The sequence below is a fragment of the Drosophila biarmipes genome, chromosome 2R (assembly GCF_025231255.1).
Source record: "Drosophila biarmipes strain raj3 chromosome 2R, RU_DBia_V1.1, whole genome shotgun sequence".
Lineage (NCBI taxonomy): Eukaryota > Metazoa > Arthropoda > Insecta > Diptera > Drosophilidae > Drosophila > Drosophila biarmipes.
In genome coordinates this window covers 3,803,119-3,821,864 of record NC_066615.1, presented here as the reverse complement: position 1 = coordinate 3,821,864, position 18,746 = coordinate 3,803,119, and the positions used below count along the sequence as shown (strand labels likewise).

Sequence of the window (18,746 nt, the reverse complement as noted above, 5' to 3'; positions counted from 1 at the left end):
TTTATGATAAACAATTTATTTTCCTATAATTTATATTCCTGCCAACCCAGCACAACAGCGCCATCTGACGTTGACGCCTACAAGCTGCTATCGAAACCCGCGCGAGCACATGTATCGAATCGATGCCCTGCAGCCCTGCGTTTTCTCAATCGCAGCCAACTTCACTTCAACGCGTCGGTGTATAAGATTCGAGCCATTTATTTATTCGCAACGAATGCGAATGTAAAAACAAATATTGTGGTTAAATTGTGCGCGCACAGTGTCAGCCAACGTTGGGACTTGACTTCGGTGACATTTTCAGACCGAGTGAAATTTGCCAGAGAGCGCTGTTTGGCATTTATTTTCCCAAATTCTTTTTTTTCGCATCGCCAGCTTTTCAGCGGTGCGTTGGTGTGAGTGAGCGTGTGTTTCTGCCGCCAATCCAAAGCTGAAGCGGAAAAATGGATGTGGCGAAGCTGGAGAAGATGAAGGTGGTGGACCTGCGAAACGAGCTTCAGTCGCGTGGCCTGGACACCAAGGGAGTCAAAGCAGTGCTCGTGGAGCGCCTTAGGGCATATGTGGAAGGAGGAGCCGGCGACGGAGGTGAGTTTGTGTGTATGCGTCATTTGTGAGACCGTTTCGTATCTGTGGGTATGGCTTGCCGCGTCCGAGTTATTTGTATGTGTGCGTGTGTGGCTCAGCGTAAATTAGATGTAAGTTTCCTTATATAATGCCTAGTAATCACCCTTCATTCCCCGCCGCCAGATAATGCGCCGGTCACACCAAGCCGCCGTCAGCGTCGTACCCGCTCCATGTCCCGCTCTCCATCGCCGGTACAAGCTGCCCCAGTGGCCGTGGAGCCCGTGCTCGATACCCTGGAAGAGGAAGAGCAGCCGGAGGAGAAGCCAGAACCTGTCCACGAACAGGAACAGGAACCTGAGCCGGAACCAGAGCCAGAACCAGAACCAAGTGAGCCGGAGGTAGCTGAACCAGTAGCGGAGGCAGGGGACACATCCACAGACCAGGTGGCAAATCAGGAGCCAGAGCCACAGGTCGAAGAGTGTGATGGGAAATCAGAAGCAGGCGATAAGGAGGATGTGGCCGAACAGAGCGTCGCACCCGCCGCACGACTAGATGAAGTGGCCGATGAACCCATGGAGGAGGACCAAGACGCTGCCGCAGAGAAGCAGGAAGAGGAGCAGCCGCAAAACGAGGCAAAGGAGGAGAAAGAAGACGAAACCGCTGTGTCTAATCATCAGTCAAACGGCGACAGCCAGAAAATGGACGTCGATGAAGAGGAGTCGGCCGCCCCAAAAGCTGAGGAAGATGTAGAGTCAGCTGCCAAGTCAGGGGATCAGCCTCAGGAGCGTCGCAAGCGTTCGCACAGTCGTTCGCGGTCCCGCAGTGGCTCTCGTTCACCCAAGCACCGCAGCAGCGTGGGCGACAGGCGGGACTCAAAGGCTGCCGCCGAGGAGCGCACAGTTCCCGAGGACGAACCCACCATCGAGGAGAATAAAGTGGGATTGAGCTGGCGTAAGTAGTTTGTGATATAATATATTGTTAGGGTAATCTTCACGAGCATTACAAAAAATCTATAAAATTATCACAACAATGCTCCATTTCTATGCACAAGTGTTAGTCAAGGAGCTCCTAATGCTGTTACACAGTAGTACCTAGAGCCCTAAATTAAAAATATTCAAGTTTCCGTTTCATATTTGTTTTATTTTTTGCTTAATTTAATAAAATAAAATTTATTAAGGAAACTTGTTAGGTTGTGGTCTTAAGGTTTTTTAGAGTATAATCGAATTACTTAAATCCAAAATAATATCCAAATAAAAAAAAATATGTGTGAAAAAGTGAACTGCAACTAAAATTCCTTTGCATATCTATTTCAGTGGATTCTGACTTGCATTTACGCATCGATCCGACCACGTTTGCTTCTGCTAAACCCCTTACCTCGGAGATCTACTCGCTGATTTGGTCCGGAGCGCGCGCTAATTACGGAGTGCGCGAAGGCAAAGTGTGTTTTGAAGTGCGCCTGGCCGAGGAGTCGGTGCCTGAGAACTCACACTATTTCAAGGATGAGCCGCATGTTAGAGGGTTTCGTGTGGGCTTCTCTGTGCCTCAGAGCACCCTTTTGCTGGGGGAGGACAAACATTCATTTGGGTACTGCGAGACCGGGAGAAAGGCCAATCAGGGCGAGTTTTCCGACTACGGCAAACCTTATAGGCTGGATGACGTTATTGGCTGTTACTTGGATCTGGAGAGTGAGCCATGCACCATTAATTACACTCTCAACGGCGAGGATCTCGGCGTAGCGTTTGAGTTTGAGAAGAGTATACTGGGCGAAGAGGGAGCCCTGTATCCGCATATTGTTACCAAGGGGTATGAATATTCGGTGAATTTCTCAGATACCGAGCAGCTGTTGGTCAATGCCGAAAGGCCAACGCGCAAGCGCCGCAAGCCGCGCAAGGACGAAGATAAGGACAAGGACGACGACAAGGATGACAACGACGGCGAAAAGTGGAAGGTATTGGACGAAGCCACGGCTGATGACGATGAGGTGGAGAAGAAGGAAGAAGATAGCAAGGCGTCTTCGGATAAGGACGAAGAGGAAGGTGGAAAACCAGAAAAAGACGAAGAGGATGAGTCGACCCCGAAAGATGAGACAAAAGCCGAGGCTGAAGCCCAAGCTTCTTCTGAAACTCCTAAGCCGGAGCCAGAAGCGACCGAGTCTTCGGAAACTGGTGAGTGGTTATTGAAGACAAAACACCTTACCGATGTCCTTAATTATTACGTATTGTCTCTTTCCAGCTGAGACTCCTATTGAAAACTCTGGCGAGAAAGCAGCTGTGGCCAATGGAGATGCATCTGTAGAAAAAGCAAACGATGAAAAGCAACCTGAGGAGAAAAAGGCCACTGATGCCAATGACGAAGAGGATGAGGACGGTCCGTCGCCCAATAAGCGCCCCAAGACCGATGACGATTCTGAGAAAGCTGAATCTGAGAAGGAGAAGGAAAAGTCGCAGACGACTGAGGATGAATATGAGGATGTCGTGCCCGAGCCGAGGGATACGGCTGCCCTGTTAGAAGGCTATGTCCTGATTGGACTGGTGCCTGTGGAACAGCTGGTTGCCGGTCCACAACGCGCAGGTTCTCGCAAGGAGTGCGAAGTCATCCTGCTGGTCGGCTTACCCGGATCTGGAAAAACCCATTGGGCCCTTAAGCATGTGGCCGAGAACGCCGACAAGCGTTACGATTTCATTGGACCCGATTCATTTATTTCAAAGATGACGGTGCGTAGATTTTATATAAAGAAACTATTTTCTATTTATAAAGTATAAAATACTTACTCTACTTTTGCAGATCGATGGCGCCTCCCGAAAAACTGTGCACAAAGGCCGTTGGGACAAGGTATACGAGATATGCCTGAACAGCTTGGCGGCTCTGGAAGATATTGCCATGAAGCGGCGTCGCAATTTCATACTAGATCAGGTAAAACATAAACAACTGATTCACACACACCCGAAACAAAACACCAGATCACAAACATACAATATTACACTATGAACGAACGATAACCAAACACCAAACGAAACAAGCGAGAATTATACGTTGATGATGACTTTGGCGCCCGGCCATCCCACTGGGGCTTATATCCCCTCGGGTCGAGGGGGCCCACCAACAGGGTGCAACTAAGTTGTTCTACATTTTTTTGTTCTGTACATTTGAGTATAAATTTATTTGCTCATTGCTCTAGCATTAAAGATCCCAAGTGCCCCCAGAGGGGTGCCAGCACGGCAGGCAGGTATGTTCTAAGTGTAAGTCGATCCGATATTTAGAGTTCTTAAGTTTGAGGCAGTAAGTATCCGTGGCATACCCGTAAGCTTAAGTATTAGGCGCAGGAGCAACAGTTGACGGGGAAGTTAAGAGGGCATTGTAAGAAAAGTGGGGATGGAAGTGGATATGGAAATGGCATTGGAGGATGATGAGTGAGTGAAATGGAATGGAGTAAAGTGAAGTGAAGGAGGAGCGAGCGGCATGGAAGCCACTGTAAGTAGACAAACACAAATCCGATCGATGAGTCGTTCGCCCACAATCTAATCACATATACGTATTAGTACCTACTATCTCTACTCTCTATCTCTCACTCTAAATGCCAATTATCTCATATATATATATGTGTATCTACAGAGAGCTATTCGATGCTTCATCCTACAGCCAGCAGCACAGCCAACCACGACTACTTTTACCCCATTTAAATTCTATTATCCTTATGCAAAGTATTAAGTCAACTGTTGTTAGATGTGGCCAGGTTAAGCCGAGGCCCCTAGGTATTATGTTGGCGTGCGCGCCCCTTTCGTAAGCGCCTCCCTTGCGGAGTGCTGGCACGAAGTGGTCGTCCCGCCGTACAACAGGTATGTGTTAGCTTGTAAGCGCGGAACCCGTGCTCCATGCGAGCTGGGTCTCTACCGGACCGACCGAGTTCGTCCTCCGGGGTCTGCACCTGTCGCCTGGCAACCGAGCCGAATCATCAACGTGTTTCTCAAGTGGCTTGCTATCCGTTCGACGACTACCCCAACAACAACCAAACCAATCCAACCAAACTACAACTGGCAGACAGAATCTGAACCAAATTCAACAAAACACCAACCAACCGATCAACTGTATTCTTGTAGACCAATGTATATGCCTCGGCCCAGCGACGTAAAATGAAGGGTTTTAACGACTTCAAGCGCATTGCGGTTGTTTGCATACCCAGCGAAGATGAATTGAAACGTCGCATCGCCGAAAAAGAGGAAAAGGGAAATGCTTTTACAGTTAAAGAATCAACAATTAATAACTTACGAGGTAAATATTGTTCACCACACCAAAGCAACGAATTGAAAATATCCAGAATAATGTACGATCGTATAACTTATGTTCTACCTATCTAAATAAGGAGACATTGTTGTAAAGAAAAGCAATATAAAAAGTTATGTGAAGTATTTAGTTTGTAAGCAGCTGCACTTTATGTATCTGTACGTAACTGTAAATGTAAGCCTTAAAAATTATCTCATAATTTAATGGTTTTTATTTCTATTATTCATAAATATTTTTACTATACGATCCACGAGTACCCGAGGCAACTGGAGCGCATAAATGCTTACATTCTTTTTTATCAAAAATAATTTATCAAGCATGATAAATTTTAATTAAAATGCTTCAATACCATTCCTTAAGTTTTTATTGAAAACGCTTTCTGAAATTTATCTTTGGCTTTATACGCCCAGTTGCTGACCATTGACCCGTCGTGCCCCCACTATCCCCCTACAATAATGCCTAATGTGTAAAGATAATGAGTAAATTTGTATTGCTTTGCAACCTTATTAATGAAATACACGTAATCTTTTTCCAGCCAACTTCACACTTCCCTCTCTGGAGTTTGGCTGGTTCGATGACATAAACTACACGGAGCTGACCGGAGACGAGGCCAAGAGCGAGGTCAAGAAATACAACGAGAAGGGAAAGAAGGCCATCGACGCGGAAAGGTCCCGGGACAAGAGATCTCGGGGAGGGCGCGACAACTATCGTCGTGACGACCGGAACCGCAATCGTTACAACGATGACCGTCGACGAGAGTATGGTGGCCAGCGGCACGAAAGTAGGTGGAGCGATTCGAGGCGGGGAGGCGGCGGCGGTGGCTACTCCAGCAACAGTGGTGGCGGAGGAGGTGGAAGCCGTGGTTACGACAATCGCCGCAGCTACAACAGCGGAAGCGGTGGACAGCAAAATTGGGTGCAAAATAGTCGCAGGAGCGGCTACGACGATCGCGGCTATGGCGGAGGTGGAGGAAGCGGCAGTCGTGGCTACGACAATCGCAACCGTGGATACGCCGGTGCCAGCGGCGGCGGCGGTGGTCAGCAAAACTGGATGCAAAATAATCGCAGAAGTGGGTATGACGACCGTGGTTACGGGAGCTCTCGAGACTACCGCGATCGAGACCGCGGCAACGACCGTAGTCGAATGGGAAGTAATGACCGCAACAGGGGCAGCAGTCAGAGCAGCTATCGCTCGGGGGGCGGAACTCATCAACAACGGGATTTTCGGCCTGGCCACCGCGACACCAAAGAAGATAGTCGCGGTGGCTATGAGCGGTCGGCTGGTCAAACGCTGCCCAAGTATGGCAATAACAGCGGTGCCGGCGGAGGCTACGATCAGTACAAGCAGGCGGGTGGAACACCCGGCGGAGGCAAGGTAAGTGGATGGGAACCATAAACCACAAATTTCGGCAATAAACTTATCGAAATCTTTTATACAGGCCTCTCTTGGCGGCAAGTGGAGCACGTACACACAACACCATCAGCAACAACAGGCGCCGCAGCATCAGCAAACGGGCGTCTGGCAGACTCAGCAGCAGTCACAACAGTACCAACAGCCTCAGCAAGCGGCGGCGGGCCAACAACAATATTGGGCCTACAATCAAATGCAGGGTGAGTACGGTATTGGATGGTGAGTACGGTAATAGTGCACAAACTAACGAATTCGGTTGTTTGCCAACAGGTTACGGTAACCAACAGGCCTGGCAGAGTGCCGATCCGCAGCAGCAGCAGCAGTGGATGTCCTGGTGGCAGGTAAGCGAGGGGTGTGGGAACAGGAGTTGGAATGCTAAATACTAAAACCACATTTTCTTTCTCAGCAACAGCAGCAGGGCTCTGGCGGAGCAGCAGCTGGTAATGCCAGTGGCGGAGCGGGCGTCAATGTTGGAGGCGCCGCTGGCAATAATGATGGCGGTGCCACCAATCATTATTGGTCTCAATATTCGTACTCCACACAATCCAATGCGGGGGCCGACAAGAAGTAGAATGCATTGTGCAACCCTGTTCCACCAGTCAAGACCCCTCTACATTGCCGCGAAAGGAGTAAAACCACAAATCTGAACTAAACTTTATAAAATAGTTTTAAAAGATTAACAAACAGTAAAAACAAAATTAACTTAGTTTAGCCAGTTTGGGCTAGTCCAAACCAAACAACTACGAGGTCCATCCCTCAATCAAAATTCTTACCTAACCCACAGAAGAAATGTGTACCATGAAGACTAGCTATTTCATTATATATTGAACCTGCATTAATGTCGCGCTTTTCATTTTCCACAAAGCATTTTCTCTTCGACAATGACAAAGCAATAAAATGAAACTCGGTCTTTAATCTGGCACTACGTATCTAGGCAGTACAACTTGTTTTAACGTTTTATTATGATTATTGTTTAATTTTACAATCAATGCAAACAATTGAAAGGAAAGCATTAGAGAAGAAACATTAACAAATAAATCTATACATTGAAAAAATTAACCTACTAGAGTTTTATTTGTGTGGGACACAGTATTCTACATTTAAGACGATGACAAGAAATCTCTTTGGGTAAATTATGTATGGTATATCCTAAAATTGTTAAACCTTTAATTCCGAGCACTAAATATTGACAACAATACATATACAAAATCATTGTAAAAGCTTAACTTTCTGCATTCCCATTCATCAGGGTTTCAGCAAAGAAATTTATTTTTTGTTGATTGGCAATGGATGCATTTTTATACAGAGAAGGATGAACGCTACAGACGAGTGCCTCGACTATCAGATACCCGTTACTCAGCGTGAGGGAGCAAAATAAAAATGGAGATATATAAGCAGAAAAGAAATATTGTAAAGCGCCACCTACAGGCTAATTTGGTTTATTTTAAATTTTGTTATTATTTTTGTGAACTATAAATTTAACAACTTAATTTAATTAAGAACAAAACTGAAGAAGGCCTTCTTTAAGTATAACTTAACTCCACTGGAATTTTAGAACCAACCTTTGCAGTAATAAGCTCAATAGATGTCATAAACTTTCTGCCTCTACACTTATCAGAAATATTATTTTTTGGAAAAGTGGCATTCAAAACTGAATGGCTCGCCCCTTAAGCCCTACTTTCCTCGATCGTTCATAAACAATTTTTTAAAGCCTATATGCTTTCTCCTTATTAATTTAATTTGTTCTCTTTGCGAGCGCCCACAAGAAGTGTATAGGACGAGGAATAAGTTTTCCTTTTGGAACACTGACATAAATAATAGAAGCCCCACAATATGCTCTTTTTTTGGAGGTGATATTTTAAAAAAATAAGCTCTCCCCAATGATACCCATTGTAAGGTGAGCTTAAAGCTCACCACGAAGTATTTCAAAAATATCCATCGGTATTTTTTAGTACATTCTACTAAACAGCTGCTGGACGGATATCATAACACGCCTTATAATATTTCTTAACCGTCTTTTGTGGTGAGTGCTCAATCTGAATTAATCTGAATGCAAAAACAATTGCGAAATGGGGGAAGGGCTGGAATTTTCCACCTGGTAATGGTTGATAATGGTTTATGTCAGCCCATACACCCAATTTAAAATAGTTCCGTGCCGTATGGTTGATGATTGCTGTGGGCATGGCGATAAGAAAGCGTCGTCTGCGTGACACATACTTCAAAGGAATTACGGTGGTTTCAATTGATTTTCCGCAGAAGGGGCACAGCACTGTACTTCCAAAATGGTGGCCATCCAGTTGTTCAACGAAATCGGCAGTATTTTCCGCAACGTGAGTATGAACTTCGTTTTTTCCCACATCTTACTCAGGCGGTTAATCTTTGTGTTCTTCTTGACAGACCCCTACGTTTGCCCTTGTTTTGGAGAGCCTTTTGGTTATAACAGTGATATGGCTGCTGCTGCACAGGCGAGGAGGAGGTCGTCGCCGCCAGCTGACCAAAGAGGAGGAGGACCGTATAATCGCCGACTATGAACCACAACCCTTGGTGGCGGACACCGATCCCAATCATCCGCTGCTGCGCAACCGCATCGTCCAGTCGAAAGTGGGCAAGCACATCAAAGTTGATGGACACGACTGCCTGAACCTGGGCTCCCACAACTACCTGGGCTTTCTCGAGGACCAGGATATTCTGGAGGAGGCCTGTAAGTCGCTGCGCAAGTATGGCGTAGGATCTTGCGGACCTCGGGGCTTTTATGGTACCATGGATGTGCACCTGGATCTGGAGGATCGAATTGCCAAGTTCATGGGTCTTGAGGAGGCAATTGTGTACTCCTACGGTTTCTCGACGGTGGCCAGTGCCATCCCAGCGTATGCCAAGCGTGGCGACATTATCTTTGTGTAAGGCACTCCTTGTTACCATCAATAGTGGCGCTTAATCCCTCATTCTTCGCAGGGATGAGGCTGTTAACTTCGCCATTCAGAAAGGCCTGGATGCCTCGCGCAGCACAGTCGTGTTCTTTAAGCACAATGATGTTCAGGATCTGGAGCGTCTGCTGATTGAACAGGAGAAGCGGGACCAGAAGAATCCCAAAAAGGCGCTCAAGACTCGCCGCTTCCTCGTTGCCGAGGGCATCTATTTGAACACCGGCGAGATTTGTCCCCTACCAGAGTTGGTGGCCCTTCGTCAGAAGTACAAGCTGCGACTGTTTATCGACGAGAGCATTTCCTTCGGCACCTTGGGCCAAGGTGGCCACGGAGTTACGGAGCACTTCAATGTCGATGTAGGTGGAAAACTGTTAGGGGAACCAGGCATTATCATATGAATGTTTTCAGCGCAACGAGGTCGATCTTATATCGGCCGGAATGGAGGGATCCATGGCCACCATCGGCGGCTTTTGCGTGGGCTCGCACTTCATAGCTGAGCACCAGCGACTGTCTGGATTGGGCTATATATTCTCGGCTTCCCTGCCGCCCATGCTCACCCAGGCAGCCATTTCCGCCCTTGATCGCTTTGAACGGGAACCGAAGATCTTCGAGCAACTGCAGGCCAAGTCTAAGTCCCTGCATCAGAGGTTTTCGCGCTTCAGCAAGCTGACCCTGCGGGGAAACGAAGTGTCGCCTGTGAAGCACTTGTATTTGGCGCAGCCTGCCGAAAACTTTGATAAGGAACTGAAACTGCTCACCGAGCTGGCCGATAAGGTATTCGGTGTTTTCCTCTATAAAATCATGAAATCTATACTTGCTCTATTTACCACAGTGCATTGCTCGAGGCGTGGCCGTGGTGCAGGCCGCCTATCTGCAGAACAGGGAACGACAGCCGGTGCGTCCCAGTATTCGCATTGCCGTCAATCGTTTGCTGGAAGATGCGGACATATCCACCGCGTTCGAGGTCATCGAGAGTGTTTCCTGCTCCGTCCTTTAAGCCTTCCCGTGAGAAAGGAAAAAGGTTTACCGACAAGGGGCTTGCTAAGTTTTGAGGCCTGCTGGCTCTATCCCTTTTACAATCGCTTGCTGGCGACCGTTCAGTATGATTTATTTAAGCTAAATGTGAAACCTAGCACGAACGAAACTCTCTGAGTTGCATTGCACTAATAAAACTCAAAATCTCGGAAAATGTTCAAAGATTACGAGTTTTTTATAGGGGAGCTGGTTAAATAAAACTTGTAAGCTTACTTGGTACGCAATCTTCCAATCGCCATCCGAGCCACGCCCTTTTTAAATATTCTGATTAGGGGGTACAATGCGAGCCAACACTTACGATTTATTTTATGGCGGTAGATAACATACCGAGATCGAACATAAGCGCTTAGTTTTGATAGAAATCATGCAGTTTGGTATGAGATATACGGGAGTGGCATAGAAATCGCAGAGGGCTGAGAATGTTTCTTATGTGCACTATATAAATATAAGCCGCCGAAGTAATTTTGTGTCCCCTGGTACAATATGTTAAATATATCATAAGTATACTATATTTTATTAATTTTTATGTATCATACTTTCAATAAGTAGAGAACGCTAAACATTTTAGTATCTTATCTTTAGCTCGGATGGACTGGTCACATTCCGAGGCAAAACGCTCCGGCAACAATCTAATTATTGGGGAACAGAAGCGCCCCAGTCCGCAACTAATGCAATAGTCGTAACCCTTCGACTTTCAAACCCACGTATTCAGACTCAGTCGTCTAATGAACTTGACAGCGACGACCCCGAATCATCATGTTTTCCACATAGCGCTCTGTGCCGGCTCAAGGGGGTCAGTCGGCAATCATCAGCCGGCAATCAGCGGCAGTTGGGCGTGTACGTGATGCACCCCGTACCCAGGTGCCATCAGTGCGAATACGCAACGTTTGGCGACAGAAACATGCATTACAGCGCTCCCTTTTGTTGTTTACATTCGCGAATGGAGGGCGGGGAGGCAGAGCGGCAAAACAGCTGGTCCGCGCCAAAGCTCCGCGCCGCGAGCTTTTGAGTCGGAGTGCAGCTGATAAATGAGCACAGTCGTCGGTCAGCAGGCAAGCAAGCAGTTTCGGCAGCGCCTCCGCCACTCCTTCTTCCGCTTGCCAACCGCGTATCTCTCGGATTCATTCTCCGCCGCCATGGTCGAGGTTAAGGACATTGAGAAGCTGTTCGAGACGGACGGCTACCTGCGGTCCCACGAGCACGAGATCCGGCGCCGGTGAGTAGAGGTCCCCTTCCCAGACGCCGATGGGTGGCCGCTGCCACCGCCACATCATGTAACCCAAGGTTGGCGCCGGCTTTATGCGCTCCCTGCTGATAAGCCAGTGCCGAACCGTAACCCGTACCCGTAGCCCGTAACCCATGCTGCAGCCGTATCAGCTTCTTGCCGCCCCGGTGATATGCAGTTGGAAAAACTGCGTTCGCAATGTCGAATGAAGGTCGCCGGTGTTTGCCGCCCGCCCGTGTGTGAGAGTTTGTCCGTGTGTGTTTGCTGAAGCAGTTTAATACAAATGTCCGATGCGTGCTGCCGGCGTGTTTGAAGCATGGATCTTGGCCTTGGAGGCACTTCCCGGCCCCAAAGTGCGTAATCTATTTTTGCACCCCTGCGATATTCTCGTTTCGGCGGCTCTTCCGCTTTTGCGCATTTTGTTTTGGTTTCTATTCCCGAGCGGAAAACACTTCGATTTTAAGATGCTTTCTCTTTAGTCGTTTTCGTTTCTCTTTCGAAATGAATGTTTTTTATTATTTTTGAAATTCTACTTTGATTTTTTGGGGATTTTCATTCACTTATTGTTCAAATTTTCGAGCATTGTATGTTTTAGCTTTCTGTTTTTATCATTTTAATTTTTAGCTTATTTTTATAATTTTAAATGCATAATCTATCTAATCTATCTGAGTAAGAAAAACCGTCTTCAAAAAGATTCTGGCTTTGCCTTTTTTTAAAATAAGAATACAAAAAAAAAATACCTCAACAAATCAGGAACAGTCTAAAAATAACCTTTAAAACGCATTCAAGTAATATTTGATAACAAAAACAAAAAAACAGCTTTTATAAGTTGTGTTTTTAAACTTTTATACAATATATTCTTATTCCCCATTCTTGTTCTTTTAAAACGTCCCCATTTTGTAACCCATAGACACGGCGTTCTCCAGGATTGGCTGAATAAAATAAACCAGGGCGAGGGTGGACTGGAGCAGTTTTCGCAAGGCTACAAATACTACGGCCTCCACTTCCAGCCCGACAACTCGGTGATTGCCCGTGAGTGGGCACCTGGAGCCAAAGATGTATATCTTACCGGAGATTTTAGTAAGTCGTCCACTTTTCAGGCTCAATAGATCTAGTTTAACTAATTGCCTTTATTCCCAGACAACTGGCACTGGGAGTCGCATCCGTTCAAGAAGCTAGACTTTGGCAAATGGGAGATCCATCTGCCCCCCAAGGAGGATGGAAGTCCGGCCATAAAGCACATGAGCGAAATCAAGGTTATCATTCGCAATCATTCCGGACAATTGCTGGACCGCCTGTCTCCCTGGGCCAAGTACGTGGTGCAGCCACCCAAGTCGGCCAACCAGGGGGTCAACTACAAGCAGTACGTTTGGGAGCCGCCTTCCTACGAGCGCTACCAGCGCCAGCACCCAGGTCCGGCCAGGCCAAAGTCGCTGAGGATCTACGAGTGCCACGTGGGCATCGCCTCCCAGGAGCCGCGCGTCGGTAGCTATGACGAGTTCGCCGACCGAATCGTGCCGCGCATCAAGCGCCAGGGCTACAACTGTATCCAAGTGATGGCCATCATGGAGCACGCATACTACGCCAGCTTCGGATACCAGGTGACCAGCTTCTATGCGGCTTCCAGTCGTTTTGGTAACCCGGAGCAGCTGAAGCGCATGATCGACGTGGCTCACTCGCATGGACTCTTTGTTCTCCTCGATGTGGTCCATTCGCACGCATCCAAGAACGTTCAGGACGGCCTTAACCAGTTTGATGGAACCAACAGTTGCTTCTTCCACGACGGAGCCCGTGGGGAGCACGCGCTCTGGGACAGCCGACTCTTCAACTATGTCGAGTACGAGGTGCTGCGTTTCCTGCTGTCCAACCTTCGCTGGTGGCACGACGAGTACAACTTCGACGGCTATCGCTTTGACGGAGTCACGTCCATGCTGTACCACTCCCGTGGCATCGGTGAGGGCTTCAGCGGCGACTACAACGAGTACTTTGGCTTGAACGTCGATACGGATGCCCTTAATTATCTGGGGCTGGCGAATCATCTGCTCCACTCCCTGGATCCGAGGATCATCACTATTGCAGAGGTACGTTTCGATGTTTTTACCTTAGCATGGGAAATTTACAAAAGTATTGATGATCTCTTAACTATATGCTAGTACAATATATGTTTGTTTTGTAAAGAATTTTGCACCCCTTCTATAATCCACATAGGATGTATCCGGAATGCCAACATTGTGTCGCCCAGTTTCGGAGGGCGGCATCGGATTTGACTACCGCCTGGGTATGGCCATTCCAGACAAGTGGATCGAGCTCCTCAAGGAGCAGAGTGACGACGAGTGGGATATGGGCAACTTGGTGCATACGCTCACAAACCGCCGCTGGATGGAAAATACTGTCGCATACGCAGAGTCCCACGATCAGGCGCTAGTGGGCGACAAGACAGTAGCCTTCTGGCTGATGGACAAGGAGATGTATACGCACATGTCGACGCTGTCGGACTCGTCAGTTATCATCGATCGTGGACTGGCGCTGCACAAGATGATCCGCCTGATTACTCACGCACTAGGAGGTGAGGCTTACCTTAACTTCATGGGCAACGAGTTTGGTCATCCCGAGTGGCTGGACTTCCCACGCGTCGGCAACAACGACTCGTACCACTATGCTCGTCGGCAGTGGAATCTGGTGGACGACGATCTGCTGAAGTACAAGTACCTCAACGAATTCGATCGGGCCATGAACGAGGCCGAGGAGCGCTTTGGGTGGCTGCATTCCGGACCCGCCTGGGTCAGCTGGAAACATGAGGGCGACAAAATCATCGCCTTTGAGCGTGCCGGCCTGGTCTTCGTCTTCAACTTCCACCCCCAGAAGAGTTTCACCGGATATCGCGTGGGCACCAACTGGGCGGGCACCTACCAGGCGGTACTCTCCTCAGACGATCCGCTCTTCGGTGGACACAACCGAATCGATGCCAACTGCAAGCACCCGTCCAACCCGGAGGGCTACGCCGGCCGATCAAACTTTATTGAGGTCTACACGCCCTCTCGCACGGCCGTGGTCTACGCCCGCGTCAGCGACTAAGTAAAAGTCGGGGTTGACTTCCGACCAGGTCTCTAAAAAATGTCAATGCCTAAACGAATTTCATATAGTCATAGTGTTTGTTAATGTTACGAGCCCATTGAAATATATATACACATTGAGGTATAATTTTCTAAAATCAGTTGTTTTTATTATGGTTCTTCATACAATCTGAATGGTTTTGACTTCCTTAAACATTTCTTAAATACGTTTCGTATGACTTACATTTTCAAGCCCAGGCGTGCTCCGTTTTGCGTTTTTAGAGAAATTTTTTCCTAGAAATATATTTAGGTTTCTAATTCAAGTGAATTCAAATCATAAATAAGTATACCGCAAATGGTTACTGTGCTAGGTAAAAAAGCCTTTTATTTTTCATAATGCTATTAACGTTTTTCGTTTGCACGGTTGCACATATTTTTGTGTTTTGACAAGTAAAACAAAACAAGAAAAGAAATTGTATACCCTTGCAGATTAAGAAATAACCAACGTTAGTAACACCATGTGAAATTTTTAAGGATTGTTAGCTATATGTTAGAGTCGTCCGATTTTCTTAATTTTAATTCAAAATTCTTAAAAATTGATATTCTGTTCTGAATTTCGAATTAAATTTTATTAAAATAGGACGACTATATCATATAACTCCCATAGGAACAATCGGAAAATTAGTGGTAAAATTCTTCGGTGTTTTTTAGCTTATAACCTTCTACGTTTGGAAATAAAATTTTTTTTTAGTTTTGAATTTCGAATTAAATTTTATTAAAATCAGACGGCTATATCATATAGCTGCCATAGGAACGATCGGATAATTGGTGGGAAATACTGTGAAACAACTTATAGCTTTGGGGCTTTTTGACATATTATCTTATAATATTGGGAATATAACTTTTTATATTTTTAAGAATTTCGAATTCAATATAATAACAATATTGATTATTTTTTATAACTACAAGGGTATACAAACTTCGGCTTGCCGAAGTCAACTTCATTTCTTGTTTATAATTGATTTCAAAAAAATCTTCTGATATCAAACAGAAACTCCTCTTTACGAGGTAAGGCGTCGTCGATCAGAACTTTTGTTTGATGCCCGTGCGATAGTCTCTAGATTTTTAAGATGTGTTTTTTTTATTAAATAATATTGAACAAATCGATTCCGAATAAATGTGTTGTACCTAATTGTAATTTTCGAAAAACAAAACCAATTAAAAGCACATTTGACTGTAGCGACCAAAGTAAAACAATATTTGGCATAAAGTGCGCACATCAGAGAAACATGAATGCTATAGTTCTAGCCGTGTTGGTTAGTTACCTTTCCCGGAGGGTCGTAAGTATTTATAATTATGCAGTCCTTATGGATTTGAAAGCGTATTTAATATTTTTCAGCTATGTGATCCCTCCGTTGTGTACAAATTGAAAAATATCGAGTGCAGTACTGTGACCGGTTTCTCGGCAAACGCTTCGTGCCATTTAAAGGCCGTTAACTGGAACAAAGCGGTGGCCCAAATGGACGTGGATCTCGTAAAGCCGTTGCATAACATATCAGTGAGTGCAATCAACAAGAAATAATACTTCTAAAGTTATAGGGTTACCGACCTGATTTTGTGTTTTAGGTTCAACTTCAGCTCCTTAAAAGAGACTACAGTAATAAGTTCCAGCTGTTTCTTATAAATGTCGTCTTAAATGTTTGCGATGTATTATCAAAGCGAAATTTTATGCCATACGGCTTGATGATTCTTAAAGTTGCAAAGGAATTTTCGAACTTCAATCATAGCTGCCCCTTTTTCGGTCATTTAGTCGCACGCGACGCGTATCTTCCCGTAACGTCTTTCCCAAACGTTTTCCCATTGGGCCTTTATAAAATGAACATCACTATAATGGAAAACTACGTAAGGCCGCCGAGCGCACACGTCGGAGGTATTGTCTGGTTTGTCCAGGCCATGCAGCCAATCCAGACAAAGAAAAATCCTATCTTGACGCCATTTGTTCGTCTAGGCAAGGTACAAAGGGATTAAGTTCATTCCACATTTAAACTTTTTTACTTCTAATTTACATACAAATACCAAAAACAAGAGAAAACGCTACAGTCGATGCCATCGACAATCAAATATCAGCTACTTAGCTAAATCGAGTACGATGAACTTGGAGATATGCAGCAAAATGACTGTTCACTATGGCACACCCCGTAACAGGGCCACATAGAGTCGATTTATCTATTTTTTATATCTTTTCAATGTACAAATAGATTTTAAATAATAAAGCAGAAATCAAAGCCGAACTCCATTTAAACTTCTATAAAATTAGGAAACGCTTCTTCTACCTCTTACATACTTTTCGACGAATCACTATACGAGTACCGGGTATGATTCAGCATAGAAACATAATTAAACTAAAGAGCGCCGGCCAGAAGCTTTCGATTAAACGGCCTAGTCTTATCCTTGCCTTACCCAAAGAGCTCGAAGAGTGTATGAAGGCGACCACGTACACAAGGAAATGAAAGTCAAGTGATACACCAATCGGTACCAAGACTAAGAATTGTAATTGGTTTGGGAGAAAGAGCCGTAAATCGAGCTCTGTTGGTTTCGAACCTCACAAAGCCGACAAAAAATGCTAAGTTTCAGCCCAAGGCCGCTTGGAACTAACAAAAACCCTACTCCGCTTTCGGTGGATCAGCCATGCACAGTATTTCCCATTCCGCAGTTGCTCTCATTAAGTCCTTTTTGGCCTTTTCCTCCTCTGGCTGACAGCCAGTTCGGAGGCTACTCACTCCAGCTAGTCGGCCAGCGCCGAGATGGTATTATACGTTGAACGGGCCAGATTTCGAATGCTGTGCGACAGTCCACCCAATAGGCCCCCGAGGTCATCGGAACTGACCACCGTCTGTTCATCGGCGTGGTGCTCCGGCGTGGGATCGTTTACGATCAGGACTATTTTACGGACGGGCTGAATCATGCCGGACACATCGATCACGGGTTCCGGCTCCTTGTGATCAACGAGGAAGGACTCATGCAGGATGATCACCAGGTGGCGGACAACAGGCACTATGTAATCGAGGGCGTCGATTGCCATGGGTGCCAGCACATTGTACACGACGTGATCTACAGACGGCATGATGTCAGTTCGTAAATAAAAAAATTTTGAATTTGAAAAACTGTTTATTTTTAAGCAATTTGTAATATGTCATGGTGAAATAAAAATCCTGCGACTTGGTTTTGAAAACTAAACACCAGTCTGATTAAAGATTTCTTTCCTCCATTTGAAAGCAGGGTTCACCAATTTTATTATTTTTTCCTTTTGGTTCTAATTTGAAGCATTTTTTGACTATGCTAGGCCTTAGGTGTGTTACCTTGATAAAGGTCAAAAGGCACAAAAACTCCGTCAATAGACTTCAGACAACTCGGTGGTTTTACATCACACGATTCTTCCTTGTCAACAATAAATCACTTATCAGTAATCTAACTAGATTTCAGAAGGCGGAATTCGGAATTGTAGCTAAAATTACAGAAAATTATTTTTATGACTAACAGAACATTCCTTAACCAGCCCAGGGATCGACACTTTTAGTAAATCCATTCCTCATCGCATTTACTTAGTCATTCTGAAACACAAACAGTTCAACTTTTGATTATCATATAACATCATCAGATGATTATCATATAAAGAAGCTAACTTCGTCAAGCCAAAGATAGTACACTAATACAGGGCGTTCCTATACGATTTTCTTTTCAATTTTACAAAATTTTAAAAATTATCACAAAAACACTAAGGCACCCTGCCTTATAAATAAAACAAGGAAGTACGCTTTGGGTGCCTCGACTTTCAGATACCCATTACGAAACATAATTGAGCAAAAGGGAAAATGGAGATACACAGCAGAGATAAACAGCAATGCGATATTGGATAGCACCACCTACCCGATACTTCAATATATGGTAACGTGGGCGGCAGACGTTTTGGCTTTTAGCGGGCGTTAGAGTGCGCGTGGCAAACTTTTTGAAATACTGACATGCACTCTAAAGCACACAAGCTTTGAATGCTGCGCTTGCAGCGCAGACATATGTCTTATATATGTACAGTTCAGATTTTAATTTTTTTGCTCCGTAAGCAGCGCAAGTTTTTTAAAACGAAGAAAAGAAATTTAAAGCTGAAATCTGAACATTAGTAAAGCGGCAGAGCGTTTTTTTTTTCGTAGTACAACATATAACTATTTATTTCGTTGATCAACTAACTTAATGGTTATAAAA

General features: G+C 45.5%; 5 protein-coding genes across 6 annotated transcripts; 4 read left to right on the top strand and 1 right to left on the bottom strand.

The window, feature by feature from the left end:
• Positions 1-152: 152 nt before the first annotated feature.
• On the top strand, positions 153-7,311 carry LOC108029647 (heterogeneous nuclear ribonucleoprotein U-like protein 2). 2 transcript variants are annotated; one of them, XM_017102061.3, is made up of 10 exons: positions 153-582; positions 745-1,512; positions 1,875-2,726; positions 2,794-3,275; positions 3,346-3,474; positions 4,659-4,830; positions 5,378-6,216; positions 6,281-6,452; positions 6,523-6,593; positions 6,659-7,311. In XM_017102061.3, exons 1-10 carry the CDS (start codon positions 441-443, stop codon positions 6,821-6,823), a joined length of 3,792 nt encoding a protein of 1,263 aa, XP_016957550.1. In that variant the 5' UTR covers positions 153-440; the 3' UTR covers positions 6,824-7,311. The 2 variants fall into 2 exon arrangements, with proteins under 2 accessions (XP_016957550.1, XP_016957551.1); XM_017102062.3 differs by lacking the exons at positions 4,659-4,830; positions 6,281-6,452; positions 6,523-6,593; positions 6,659-7,311 and having other exon boundaries at positions 5,378-5,564.
• An 898-nt stretch (positions 7,312-8,209) lies between these two features.
• LOC108029785 (serine palmitoyltransferase 1) lies at positions 8,210-10,373 on the top strand. Its single transcript, XM_017102295.2, has 6 exons — positions 8,210-8,275; positions 8,509-8,582; positions 8,650-9,149; positions 9,205-9,532; positions 9,585-9,950; positions 10,009-10,373. Exons 2-6 carry the CDS (start codon positions 8,535-8,537, stop codon positions 10,171-10,173), a joined length of 1,407 nt encoding a protein of 468 aa, XP_016957784.1. The 5' UTR covers positions 8,210-8,275; positions 8,509-8,534; the 3' UTR covers positions 10,174-10,373.
• Positions 10,374-11,239: 866 nt separating this feature from the next.
• On the top strand, positions 11,240-14,647 carry LOC108029742 (1,4-alpha-glucan-branching enzyme). The gene is made up of 4 exons (XM_017102233.3): positions 11,240-11,427; positions 12,347-12,516; positions 12,577-13,517; positions 13,645-14,647. Exons 1-4 carry the CDS (start codon positions 11,240-11,242, stop codon positions 14,509-14,511), a joined length of 2,166 nt encoding a protein of 721 aa, XP_016957722.2. The 3' UTR covers positions 14,512-14,647.
• Positions 14,648-15,778: 1,131 nt separating this feature from the next.
• LOC108029336 (uncharacterized) lies at positions 15,779-16,550 on the top strand. The gene is made up of 3 exons (XM_044091863.1): positions 15,779-15,801; positions 15,852-16,047; positions 16,116-16,550. The coding sequence occupies exons 1-3, from the start codon at positions 15,779-15,781 to the stop codon at positions 16,515-16,517; spliced, it is 621 nt and encodes a 206-aa protein (XP_043947798.1). The 3' UTR covers positions 16,518-16,550.
• Positions 16,551-16,984: 434 nt separating this feature from the next.
• On the bottom strand, positions 16,985-17,705 carry LOC108029454 (uncharacterized). The gene has a single exon (XM_017101707.3). The coding sequence runs from the start codon at positions 17,611-17,613 to the stop codon at positions 17,275-17,277; it is 339 nt and encodes a 112-aa protein (XP_016957196.1). The 5' UTR covers positions 17,614-17,705; the 3' UTR covers positions 16,985-17,274.
• Positions 17,706-18,746: the final 1,041 nt, after the last annotated feature.

Coding starts and splice junctions, on each gene's coding strand:
- LOC108029454 (XM_017101707.3), bottom strand. CDS start 17,613: ATGCCGTCTGTAGATCACGTCGTGTACAATGTGCTGGCACCCATGGCA.
- LOC108029785 (XM_017102295.2), top strand. CDS start 8,535: ATGGTGGCCATCCAGTTGTTCAACGAAATCGGCAGTATTTTCCGCAAC. Junction 9,533..9,584: donor CGGAGCACTTCAATGTCGAT/GTAGGTGGAAAA, acceptor GAATGTTTTCAG/CGCAACGAGGTCGATCTTAT. Junction 9,951..10,008: donor TCACCGAGCTGGCCGATAAG/GTATTCGGTGTT, acceptor TATTTACCACAG/TGCATTGCTCGAGGCGTGGC.
- LOC108029336 (XM_044091863.1), top strand. CDS start 15,779: ATGAATGCTATAGTTCTAGCCGT. Junction 15,802..15,851: donor AATGCTATAGTTCTAGCCGT/GTTGGTTAGTTA, acceptor ATAATTATGCAG/TCCTTATGGATTTGAAAGCG. Junction 16,048..16,115: donor AGCCGTTGCATAACATATCA/GTGAGTGCAATC, acceptor TTTGTGTTTTAG/GTTCAACTTCAGCTCCTTAA.
- LOC108029742 (XM_017102233.3), top strand. CDS start 11,240: ATGAGCACAGTCGTCGGTCAGCAGGCAAGCAAGCAGTTTCGGCAGCGC. Junction 11,428..12,346: donor GAGCACGAGATCCGGCGCCG/GTGAGTAGAGGT, acceptor TGTAACCCATAG/ACACGGCGTTCTCCAGGATT. Junction 12,517..12,576: donor ATATCTTACCGGAGATTTTA/GTAAGTCGTCCA, acceptor CTTTATTCCCAG/ACAACTGGCACTGGGAGTCG.
- LOC108029647 (XM_017102061.3), top strand. CDS start 441: ATGGATGTGGCGAAGCTGGAGAAGATGAAGGTGGTGGACCTGCGAAAC. Junction 3,276..3,345: donor CATTTATTTCAAAGATGACG/GTGCGTAGATTT, acceptor CTACTTTTGCAG/ATCGATGGCGCCTCCCGAAA. Junction 6,594..6,658: donor AGTGGATGTCCTGGTGGCAG/GTAAGCGAGGGG, acceptor TTTCTTTCTCAG/CAACAGCAGCAGGGCTCTGG.